This window comes from Lutra lutra, chromosome 9 (genome assembly GCF_902655055.1).
Source record: "Lutra lutra chromosome 9, mLutLut1.2, whole genome shotgun sequence".
Taxonomy (NCBI): domain Eukaryota; kingdom Metazoa; phylum Chordata; class Mammalia; order Carnivora; family Mustelidae; genus Lutra; species Lutra lutra.
Genome location: NC_062286.1, coordinates 39995541 through 40008041, shown reverse-complemented (window position 1 = coordinate 40008041; position 12501 = coordinate 39995541). Strand labels below are relative to the sequence as shown.

Below are 12501 nucleotides of genomic sequence, written 5' to 3'. Positions count from 1 at the left end.
TTTTCAATTTCTATATAAGACTCAGAACATCTTCTCAACTTCCCTTTACATAAAAAAAATCCCATTCTGCATTGTACTGAACGTCCTCTTTTGCTCTAGATTCGAAAAACGTCATTTCCCAAAGACTCCATGCCTTTCTTCATTTTTCCTTCAAAATGGCGGACTTTAGAGGTTCCACGAATAACACCACGTGCGCCTGCGCCTCCCGCGGCCATTTCGCCCAGCAGCCCAAACTCCAGCCTCTGCTCCGCGAAGCGCCTGCGCAAGAGCCTCCAGAGCCCAGTGGCTCCTCCCTCTAGCTGAGTACGCTTGAAACCGCACGTTCCCTTCCCTTCCCTCCCCCGCTGACTCTGCGGCGCCCTCACCCCTTTCCTGTGAGATTCTTCCGCCAAGTGGAAAGCCCATCTTCCGTCGACAGCCTACGCAATTGAAGAGCAATCCAATAGGCACATACAATCCTGGGGCTCGTCACTCAGTCTTATCTTTGCACCCCTGCAATTTTTTTCTGGGCGATAAAGTTGATAAGCGATTTCGCGGGACTTTTTTGCATACCGTAGGCAAAAATTGAAAGAATGGCTGTGGCGGAGGGATCTCTCGCTTACGCTCTGTGTACTTTAACCTAATGGGGGTCGTCCGGGAGTCGGAAGGGGGAGGGGAGAGGGAGGAGGCAGCCAAGGAATTGTTTTTTTCTCTCGCCCCGCCTGCTCCAGGCCGGCCAATGGCGATAGGCTATTTACCCACGAGCCTCGCCCAGCTTCTTGGACTAGGCCAATGAGGGGCGGAAGCGGCTCCGAGGGGCGGACCCGAGAGGCTGTGCGTGTCTTGTGAGAGCTCTTGAACCAAGTCAGAGCTAGAGCTGGGCGGCTGGAAACGGCGGCTGCCGCCGGTGACTCAGGGAGGCAGGAGGCGGGGTAAGAGCGCCGCGGCCTCGGCTGAGGGGAGAGGAGGAAGAAAGATGAAGGCGCCGAGCCTGCGGCCGTGTCGCCCCCGCACCGTGGCGCAGGCCGGGGCGAGGGACGCCCGGGGGTCGGCCGCCGGGAAAGCGCTGTGTCGGGGCGGGGCGGCGGGGCAAGTGCGGAACCGCGGGCTCGCCCCTCCCGCGGGGCCGCCCGGGGCGGGGACGCGGCTGCCCCGGACGGGCCCTCGCTTCTGGCCTTTTCTTTCCCAGGGTGGGGGGCGAGCACTTTAAAATCCACTTAAGCTGTAGAATAATTCTCCCCTCACTCCCTCTGCGTTCAGGTTTTAAGCTTTTGAAAAAGCGAAACTTGGGAGAACGGGGGTCACGCGGCGCTTGGGCCCGTGTTTGCGGTGGGGGAGGGATTCGGGGGGCGGGGGAGGGCGCGTGCAGATATCGGGTGTTGGGTCCTCCCTCGCACCCGCCGCCGTCGCGGCCGCCTGGGATCTGGTGCTCCGAGCTGGGTTGCGACCCATCCCTCCGCCCCCGCTTCCCCCGCGTCCTCTCTTCCCGACCTCCTCCCACCGACAGCCCCCGTTGCATTTTGTATTTGTATTTTTGCAGGGAGGAGCCCTTCCTGCAGGCGTGGAAACCATGGTGCTCACGCTCGGAGAAAGTTGGCCAGTATTGGTGGGGAAGCGATTCCTCAGTCTGTCCGCAGCCGACGGCAGCCACGACAGCTGGGACGTGGAGCGCGTCGCCGAGTGGCCCTGGCTTTCGGGGACCATTCGAGCCGTCTCCCACACCGACGTTACCAAGAAGGACCTGAAGGTAAAATCCGCTCCTGGGCTTCAGCTGTCGGACGTTTTGTAGTTACCTTGGTAACGAGACAAGTCAGTGGGGGGGCCTCCTCCCCTCTTCTGAAAAGGGCGACCAGAAAGTTGGCATCTGATCTGAAGGTGCAGAAAACTAGACCTTGGAAGTCTTTGAAACGGTTGTGTAGAACCGAGGTGTGTTTGTGTTTGGCCTACAGTTGCCTGTGTTTAATGACGGCCTTGGGGTTGCTCAGACACGCTTCGTTACTGCCCGCGCTGTGCAGTACGAGTACGAGTAACGAGGACTGTATGATTATTTCTGCAAAGGGGGAGTATTGTTAATATTAGATTGGTCAAGTAGGTGATGTTAGGAATCATTAAGAATTGAGGGCTAGCGCTTCCAGGTGGTTTTTTTGTTTGCTCCTCTTAATTTCTTCACCCAACTTGTTAAACTTTCAGACTTGATAGAAATGAAGTGAGTGAAGAGGGAGGAGCTTAGTTCTGTGTGGCATATTAGGGTGGGTACTTGTCCGTATATGGTGGGTCAGGGTGGAAATGGGTTCCTGGTCGCCTGTGATGAGCCTGTGGGTAGGTGTGGGCTTTGACCATATATGGAGGGCAGGGGTGGGGCCAACCCCTTATATGGTGTGTTAGAGGACTGGCTTTGAAATATTCCACCTGGGGGGGGGGGGCGGAGGGAGAGAAACGGGAACAAGTGTGGACAGTGATTTTTAATCAGAATGACAATGAGAACCTTTTTCAGTTAGATCTTTTCAAAGAGAGATGAATTCTAATTGTACTTCCTAATAGAAGTATTGGTGGCAAAGGATTGTTTGGGAACAACCAGTAAAGGAGCTGTTCTACCAACAGAGACTCCTTTGTGCAAAAAATAACTGGAGAAAGGTCCCTAACAAAGACTCCAAAGTGGTAATAACTTGAAGGAAGCTTGTTAGAAGAGATTTCCACCCTCGGTAGTGGATATGTTTTGTCATCTTCACTGGATCGTTACTGCTTTTTCTTGAAAACGATGTTCCAATTGGGGAACAAATTTTAGCATTGGCAGTTGCATACATGTTGATTTCTGACACACTGTTCATTTAGACACTTTAAGGTGAGAGTATACGCCCAAACCAGTTTAGTCTGCAAAGGGTTGTTGAAAAAGGATATCTGGTCATATGTTTTTAAAGCTTCCAGTGTGCCTTGTCTTCATGTTGAAAAGGAGGAGTGACTGTTGAGCACTTAGCCACATGCCAGGCATCCTGCTGAACACTTCATTGCCATGATCTTATCAGTCTTTACTGCATCTCTTCGGGAGTAGGTCCTAATACTGCTGCATTTTACAGACAGAACTATTAGGATTGGGGGAGATTAAGTATTTTACCAAAGTCATAATCCTAGAAATTGGCTTAGCCCATGTTCTACCCGAGAAGTTTTGATACTTGAGCCCACCGTCTTTACCTTTATGCTCCCTGTGCCACAAAAGGACTCCTGTCATACACTGTGAAGTTTGGTTTTTCTCCTCGTCATTCCTCCCAGCAGCCGGGTTTTGCTGTTATATAAGGAAAGTGGTGTAGTAAAAAGATGGCCAACCTGTTTGTTTCAGGCTAATAATCTTTCTCCATAAAGTGGGCTCTGTGTACCAGATTTCAGTTGTAGTTGTGGTTTATTTTACCTGCCAAGTAAAAGTTTCTCGTGTGTTTGGTTTTATCTGATTTGAATGGAAACGAGATTTAAGTCTTTAGTTCTTTGGCAGATGATGACAGAGTAGAAGTGTTTTCTTCCCCAGCAGGACCTAATTATAGACCCGTTGAATTAGGAAGGCAGTCCAGGAGGTCCTTTTCGGGTATTCTTTTTAATCTCCACTTTTTTGCCACCCCCAGCCTTTGAGGTGGTGGTAGTATCTTGTTTTTAGAATGAGAAGATAGGTTTGGGAAAGGAGTCTTGTCCAGATTTGTGTAATTAGCTACTCAGTGATGGAGGGAGGATTTGAATTCAGGTTTGGCTGTATCTTCTCCTTTGCACTAAGGTGCCTCACCTGAAGATAAACAGGGATTTTCTTTCTTTCTTTTTTTTTTTTTTTTTTACGATTTTATTTATTTATTTGACAGATATCACAAGTAGGCAGAGAGGCAGGCAGAGAGAGAGGGGGAAGCAGGCTCCCCGCCGAGCAGAGAGCCCAATGAGGTGCTTGATCCCAGGACCCTGGGATCATGACCTGAGCCAAAGGCAGAGGCTTAACCCACTGAGCCACCCTGACACCTCAAGGGATTTTCATTTGAAGAACAATTTTAACTATATTTTTGGCTTACTTGCAGACTTTGTAATTCAGTCTTCATGTAAGGTACAAATTACTTGATTTCTTTTATCTAACCATGACTTGTCATTGTTTCCTTTTTTTTTTTTAAGATTTAATTTTTTTGAGAGAGGAGAGAGATTGAGAAAATGAGTGGGAGTAGGGGTTGAGGGAGAAGCAGACTCCCTGCAGGGCAGGGAGCCCAATGCGGGACTCGATACCAGGACCCTTGGATCATGACTTGAGCTGAAGGCACGCACTTAACTGACTGAGCCACCCAGGTGCCCTGTCATTATGTTCCTTCATTGAGTACCAGATGGTTTAAATTTTAAGGGCATATTGTATTAGCAAAAACATAGAATTTCAAAAAACTGGAACCAAATTGTGCTTGGGGAAATGCAGGCAGGAGCTAGTAAGTAATGAAGACCATGCTTACAGTCGGGCTTAATGTATTAAGTTTTGGGGGGTGGAGTGGGACTGAGGTCTAAGACGAATATAAATGAATAAAATTCAGGTGTATGCAGCTGGTTTGGTATTAGAAGTACAAGTTTGTCTAGAGTGATTTGCTGTTTGTTGAGGATGATGTTAATGAGGCCAAGGCTTGTTAACTTTGTTTCACCTTGAAAGAGACTTTATAACAAAGTCACTCACTCAGATATAATGTGTCTAGTTGTTGATTACAAAAAGACAGGGTGAAGACCTAATAATGATTAAATGCTTATTATATGGCATTTTATTTAATTCTCACAAATATTCTAGATGGTGAACCACATTTTTTAGTGTTAGAAATTGAGGCTTGAAGAAATTAAGTAACTTGCCTAAGTTCATCTCTAGATCTTAAACACTGGGCTTTAATATTCAGGTAGAGTGAGATTAAAGCACTGTGTTTTGTGGGCCTTTAAATCTTTAGCACTTAGAACACTACTTGGCATGTAGTATTTGCTGAAATATTTGAATGAATAAATGGAAGAAATCACAATTACTCTACATTGAAAAGCAGTTTTAGAAATAATCTACTAATGGAGCAGTGGCATCCTCTTGCTCTAGAATAACAACAAATCTTTATTAGTATGGTTATAAGAATGTCTTTTTATCCTGCTCTTTCTATTTGAGTGTGAGACAAGTGGCTTCATTCATTGTGCATGTTGGGAATGTCTTTCTTCTTCAACTTATCTGGGTCTTTTCCAGTTTCCTTTCTTTGAACGTAACTTACACTTGAATCTTCTGCTGTTTCTTAGTTCTTAGGGATATCCCTAAGTAGCAGATAAGTAGTACTTGCCACCTCTTGTGTACTATTTCTTGCTGTTAAAATTCCCTTTGCAGTTGGGTGCCTTGACCAATGCCTAGACTTTTCAGCCTTAGATACAATTGGAATTCTGCTGCTAGTCAAACCATGTAAAATGAGAAATTCCTACCTATGTAATAAAATCCGTTTACCCCCATAATTGAATGTGAGACTGTGGGATTTTAGGTCAGTATCTTATTTAGGTGTAAGAATACATAAACAGAAGCATAAAGAAATAATTTCCTAATTTGTGTAGAGTGGAATGAGTGGAATTCTGCATTATAGTGCTGGGAATAAAATAGGTATATAATTAAAAACTTGACTGAAACCCATACCATTCTGTAAGTGCCTACTTTTAAACTTGGAAATATCTTACTTGGCCTTTCTGATGGTTTTCTTAATCATACTTAGGTGAGATTAATGTAATTAAGAGTGGGAGGTTTTGAGGTTAGCTTGATTAGATATATACTCATGTATTAAAAAGATTTTCTGTTGGGGAAAAATTAACTTGAAATAATTTGAAATATTCATCTGGTCCAGATATTTAATAGGCTAATAAGGTACACATTTATAAAATATCCTATTAAAAAAAGAGTAAGTTTGGAAATTGTAGGGAGCAAATCATAATTAATTGGCCTCTTTTTGGCCTTTGGAATCAGACAGCATAAATAACATCTACTTTGTGTACCAAAGGACCATGAGAGGAATAACACAATTTAAATGAGAACTAGTTACATCAATAAGCTTGCAGAAGCTTGGTCAGGTCGCTTTAGTTCTTTCACGTTTGAATTTTTATTGGTGTCCTTTTGGGGCAGGGGCACAGAGAGGGAGAGAGAATCACAAGCAGACTCCATGCCTAATGCAGGAGCCCAGTGCGGTGCTCTGTCTCACAACCCAGAGATCGTGACCTGAGTCAAAAGCAAGCAAGAGTCAGATCCTTAACCCACTGAGCCACCGAGACGTCCTTCGTTTGTCTTTTTATAGAAATTTTTGCATAGGAGGCTTGGGGGGGGATCCCTTATACATACGCCTTAGGTTTTAAGGCACAAATGAGAGACATTTGTGGTTATGATAGGAAACTTTTGAAAGTATGAGGAGGGCTTACAGTTTGTTGGTTTCATTATATATTTTTTAAAAGTCCACCTTTTTTCAAAGTGAAGTTAATGTGAGTATTTGACCAATGCAACCTAATACTCTGAAGTTATAAACTAAGTTTTTTTAAGGAGTTAAACTTAATTTTTGAATCACTGAAGAATTGGGATATAAAGAAGGGGCCCTGTCTAAATTTTGGTTTTGGGTTGATCATAAGCTTTCTAGATTAGTGATGTGATAAGAATTGTGATGTTGCTTAAGTTTTGGAAAGCTGCTAAAGATCTTAATTCTTTCTTTCTTTCTTTTTTTTTAAGATTTTATTTATTTATTTATTTATTTTTTTTTTTTAAGATTTTGTTTATTTATTTGACAGACTGAGATCACAAGCAGGCAGAGAGGCAGGCAGAGAGAGAGGAGGAAGCAGGCCCCCTGCCAAGCAGAGAGCCCGATGCGGGGCTCGATCCCAGGACCCTGAGATCATGACCTGAGCTGAAGGCAGTGGCTTAACCCACTGAGCCACCCAGGCGCCCCATCTTTCTTTTTTTTTTTTTTTTTAAGAGTTTATTTATTTATTTGTCAGAGAGAGAGACTGAGAACACACAAGCCGGCAGTGGCAGGCAGAGGCAGAGAGAAAAGCAGGCTCCCTGCCGAGCAAGGACTCCATCCCAGGACCCTGGGATCATGACCTGAGCCAAAGGCAGCGGCTTAACTGACTGAGCCACCCAGGCGTCCCTAAAGATCTTCATTCATTCATTCTTTCTTTCTTTCTGAGTAGCTCTTGGACAGTCATGTTCAGGATCTTCTTTCCCCCCATTCCTAACCGAACTGATACCCTGATAAATTAAGATTTGAATTACCATGGAAGTCTTAAAGCTACTTAATCTCCTTACCAGATAATTTACTTACCTTGTCTTAAAATTTTACCAAACAATTCATTGAGGGGTAGGTATTAATATTTTCATTTTGAAGCTAGCAAAACCAGTTTCAGGCTGCTTAGATTTAAGCAAGGGTTCTTAACCTGGCATGCAGACTAATTGGTTTTCTTTGTAATGCTATGTATATTGTTTTATGCAGGTAAAATCATTCTAAAAAAGCTACAACATAGCTGGGATTCAAATCCAGATTTCTCTGGTGCTGTAGTTTGTATAAGCTCATTCCTCTTACATCTCATAGATGGGAAAACTTATCTAAATCTAGTGTGGGTTTGAGGTTGATGTGATGTGGGGCAGGACTATCCAGTTTAGGGGAGCTATCATAGGACCTGTATTCTGTGGCTGGGGAGGCAAGAAGATGAGCAGGCTCCAGCCAATTCTGTGAAGGACCATTTGATTGGGTATAGTGATGGATGGAATGCATAGAACCAAGGAGAGTATAACAGGGCCTTGTCACATAGTAGGTGCTCACCATCTGTATGGATTCTGGGATAACTGCAAGATTAAAAGCCTGCCATACCAAGAAGATAACGCAACTTCTCTGGGGAAGTTGCCTGAAAGGGATGCAGATTTTACTGTTGGGGGAGAAGGGTAGGATGGGTTTTAAATTTTCACTGATTTTTAAGGATTGATATCATAAAGCCATAAAACTGGATTGGGACTAGTGGTATACCAGTTGGGAATGTCCTACCTGCTGAATGGTTGAGAGTAATAGAAAGTAAGAGGTGGGTTCAGAGAGTAATTTATTCATTCAACAAGTGTTTTGAGTACTGACAGGGACTGGATATCAGTGAAGTACAATGGTAAGTGAAAACAGATTAGATTTTGACCTATTAGAATTTCTGTGAATCAGTTAGCCACAAATAAATAATAAGTCAAAGTATGGGTAAGTGCTAGGAAGGAAAAGTATAGGGATTTGAGTACAGTTAACCAGGGGAACTTTCTTGGAGGGTGAGGGAGTTTGCTCTTTGGTAAGGGAAGGCTTCTTTGAGGAAAGGATGATTTATTTATTTTTTTTTTTAAAGGAAAGGATTTTTTTAATTGAATTCTGACAGATGAATGGAAGTTAAACCTTTTTTTAAGTTAAAGGTTGGAAAGGGAGATGTGATTGTCTGTGAAATTATGAACAGGGTTGATGTGTTCATTAATTCTTTGAGAGGCCTCTTTAGTAAGAAAAGGGATTTTAAGTCAAATAAAAATAGTGATTTTTGTATAAAAAATTGAAGTAGTTTAACTCTAGGGTCAGTTTATCAGCTGTTTGTTTTCTGTATTTAGCAAAGTAGTCATTGACTCCAAACTCCCAGTTTATTCAGCTGAAAGAGATGTTGAGGAAGTGCTGTCTACTAGGCCTTGTGAAGCTAAATCCTAAGCATACCAAAGGGATTCAGAACAAGTGGTGGATTATGCTGATGGGGGGGGGGTCGTCTTAAGCTCACAGTGTCATTTTAGAATTACAATGACGCCCAATAAGTATTTTTTTTAGGGTTTCAAATTTCTTTCTTTTGATTCTCAAAGCTCTGATGTCTGACAAATGTAAAAACCTTCTACTTGGGGGTTCTTTGCTGTGTGGGGTTTCTAGAAGTTACTTTTGGGGCAGAGACTGGCCTCCAAAACCCTTGACTACTGCTTCCCAAAATTATTTGGGAGCCAAAACTCGATTGTTTGATTAACCTGTTTGATTGGTTTATTGTGGACGGTGAAGGGAAGTAAGAGTGGGAAAGAGCAACAGCACATTTAGATAAAGATTCAAGTAGAAAATCAGGGCATAATTCAGCTTTGGCATTTTTAGTGTTTATTTTCATTAATTGAATCTGCCTTTTTTTTTTTTTTTTTTTAAACTTCTGTTTAGGTGTGTGTGGAGTTTGATGGGGAATCTTGGAGGAAGAGAAGATGGATAGAAGTCTACAGCCTTCTAAGGAGAGCATTTTTAGTAGAGCATAACTTGGTTTTGGCTGAACGAAAGTCTCCTGAAATTTCTGAACGAGTTGTTCAGTGGCCTGCAATAGTGAGTACCTCTTGGGGCCATGAGAACAGGGTATTTAATGCATTATGAGTGAAGCAAGGAAGATGTATATGTAATACCTATATTTGGCTTCTAGAGAATAATAGTACAGACATGTGACAAGGTAGAGGAGTCAGTCCTGCTGGGCACCCTGTTACTCTGGGCCCCTGACTTTCTCCTGCCTCATTTTCTTCACTTGAAAAATAGGGATGGAGGTAATGTGGGGGACTGTCTAGGTCAGAGGTCAGAAATTGGCATATGTATATAGGCATACATATATATGTATGTTTGGCTTGACCTTCATAGAGTTTTAAGAAAATTTGAATTAGTTGTTTGCTTTTAAAATATGGAGAGTATACCTTAAAATCTGGCTGTTGCCTGGCTCTGTCAGGGGTTGCCAAGTCTCAGCCTCATGATCTCTATGGTTCTCTCTGACTCATAGTATTCTTTGGCTCTGAAGGTGCTGGCAGTCCATACATGATTATGCCATTTCCACATCATAAATCTGGTGTAGTTAGATGATGAGAATGATCACAGTGTCTGGAGAGGACAATTCAGGTTTTGTGAGACACAAGTTTTAACTGTAGAAGGGCCAGGTTTAGACAGCTGGGAAGGTGGCTGAAAGGCTGACCAGGTTGTGAAGGGCCTAGCACGCTGTGCTAGCAAAGTAAAGATTTTGCCTGTGGGTAAGAAGAGCTGCTGGAGGTTTTTGAGTGGTATAGGGTTTTGGTTAAAGTTGTATTTTGCTCTTTGTATCCTCCCCACCGCCCCTAGCTATTAAGAAATTGCTAAAAACATGGCCCTATCTCCCCAGAAAAATGTATACACACAATTTTTCACATAAATTTTAGAGAAGCCCTTTATCTCTGAACCCAGACCTGTATGTTAATGACTCCCAAATGTGTGTCTGGTTTAAATGATTGATTCTGGATGAATATTGTGCGATCTTGTTGTTGCATGAATCATTGTTATTGAGATACCAGCAGTAAATAAAAAACTTAATGGTTTTGTCTCTCTGCATGTGTGGAAAATTGCTAGTTCCCATTTTCGGAATTACGCTGATGGCAGTTTTGATGCCAGAATGTTTTGTTTTGTTCTAGATGTATAAGTCTCTGTTGGACAAAGCTGGTTTGGGATCCATAACCTCTATTCGCTTTCTGGGAGATCAACAAAGAGTATTTCTTTCTAAAGACCTTCTGAAGCCTATACAGGTAAAAGATAAAAATGATATTAACCTCTAAGGATAGAAATACAGATTTTTCAATATGAGAACTAAAATACTACTATTGATTGTTTTAATTCTAATAGATACCTGACAGAGAAAAGGACCCATCTCATCTCATCAGCAGTTAGTTGTTAGATATCATCCTTTAGTGTTAGCCATTGGGTTGGTGCTGTCCATTGGGGGTTGGAAGGACAGAGGTAGTACAGTTGATGGTTTGTGTTTATGTATGGAGACACCTAGATGATACGAAAAAAATTTTAAAAAGATTATCATTTGTATATATACATGTACATATATCCATATCCGTATATGGCCATCATTATGTATTCTATATGAGACTTTGCCTACTTGCTAGAATATATTTATAACCCCCAAATCAGTACTTGGGCACTTTTCATGGTCATTCACAGACATTGGCAGAGTGGTGAAAAATTTGAGTTACCTGACAAGTGTCCCAACTAAAGTCAGATAAGGTGACTCATTCTGCCTTCTTGTTTCATCTCATACTGTAAACAGATGTGCTTTTTGAGGTCTATTTAGCGCTGAATTTTTGTGCTTTTTTTTTTTTTTAATTGGTGGTTTCACTATACCAAATGTAGTGCTGAAGTGCTGTCTAGTGTTCCTAAGTGCAAGAAGGCCATGATGTGTCTTAGGAAATACATATGTTAAATAGATTTCATTCAGCTGTGAGTTTTTATTAATCATTATTAATCACAGCAGTTGGCTGTGATTTCCAGGTTAATAATGTACCAGTGTATGTTAAATAATGTGTTTTCCACAGACATACACTTAAAACATGGTTGTAGATAGGTTGGTTGATGAAACTTAACCAAGAGGCTCAAAGGAACCTAACCCTCTCTTTCCACTAGAAGCAGTGGTTCACTGTTCATTAAGTCAGTGTTTGTGGTGACTTAGTGAAATGTAACTGTCATGAATAATGAGAATTGAGAGCACATACCTGTTCTTTCCACTTAGTTTGGAAAACTCCCACCCTTTACTTTGTAACATTTTAGGCTCTTGAGGCTTGCTTATATAAGTGATTACTTTCTTTACAAAAATGTTGGGAGAGAGGAAGGAACACACAGATTATCTCTAGATTACTCCTTGGGAATAAGGTTGGTCATATAATAACATTCATCTTTTAGATGTCATTTTTGAAACTTAATCCTCTTTACCCACTTGCGTTTGGTGATCTGACATGTTTCTGTGGACTGTACAAAAATTAAAGTCACTTGTTAAAAGGCAGTTTTGGGACGCCTGGGTGGCTCAGTTGGTTAAGCAGCTGCCTTCGGCTCAGGTCATGATCCCGGTGTCCTGGGATCGAGTCCTACATTGGGCTCCTTGCTCGTCAGGGAACCTGCTTCTCCCTCTGCCTCTGCCTGCCATTCTGTCTGCCCGTGCTCGCTCTCTCTCCCTCTCTCTCTCTGACAAATAAATAAAATCTTAAAAAAAAAAAAAAAAAGGCAGTTTTAACAAGTCATGCCATATTTAACAAGCCATGGGGCCTGTGGTCATTGCCATTGATGTGCCTGTATTCAAAACCCAAAGCACCGGCTTTCCCTCTTAAGTCTCGTTTTCTTATTGTGAAAATAAGTGAAAACAAAGTCCACATTCTGAACCTTATTTTAATGTTTAAGTAAATAGAACAAGGAAGGTGCTATTGCTTAATTTCAGATGCAAGTTACTTTTGCCATGTCATGTAGGCATGTTGATAGTTTTCCTGCCTTAAAAGGAAGAATGACCTGCTCTTAAGGACCAAGGAACATACAGGAGGGGCTTTGGATATCTTGCTTTACTTAGTGATAGAGTAGTTCTTTCTTCTCAGCATTGTTTTCTGGAGAGTTCTGCTTTACATCTTTTGTGTGTCCAAGCCTTTCAGTCAAAGTAGAACTTGTAGAAACAAAGTAGAAACTTGTTTCTTGACATTGGAAAAGCAAAAGCTGGATCAGTTGGTTTTTATTT

At 42.2% G+C, this 12501-nt stretch overlaps 1 protein-coding gene across 3 annotated transcripts in view; it reads left to right on the top strand.

Annotated features, from left to right (window-relative positions):
* The first annotated feature begins 785 nt into the window (after positions 1 to 785).
* Positions 786 to 12501, top strand: part of KDM3A (lysine demethylase 3A) — a 53000-nt gene continuing 41284 nt past the window's right edge. For 2 of the 3 annotated variants that reach the window (XM_047744688.1, XM_047744687.1), the window contains exons 1-3: positions 1520 to 1726; positions 9162 to 9317; positions 10415 to 10525. In XM_047744688.1, the coding sequence (XP_047600644.1) occupies positions 1550 to 1726; positions 9162 to 9317; positions 10415 to 10525 (444 nt within the window). In that variant the 5' untranslated portion in view covers positions 1520 to 1549. Of the gene's footprint in view, positions 912 to 1519; positions 1727 to 9161; positions 9318 to 10414; positions 10526 to 12501 lie in introns of those variants that run through there. The other variant, XM_047744690.1, reaches the window with a different exon arrangement.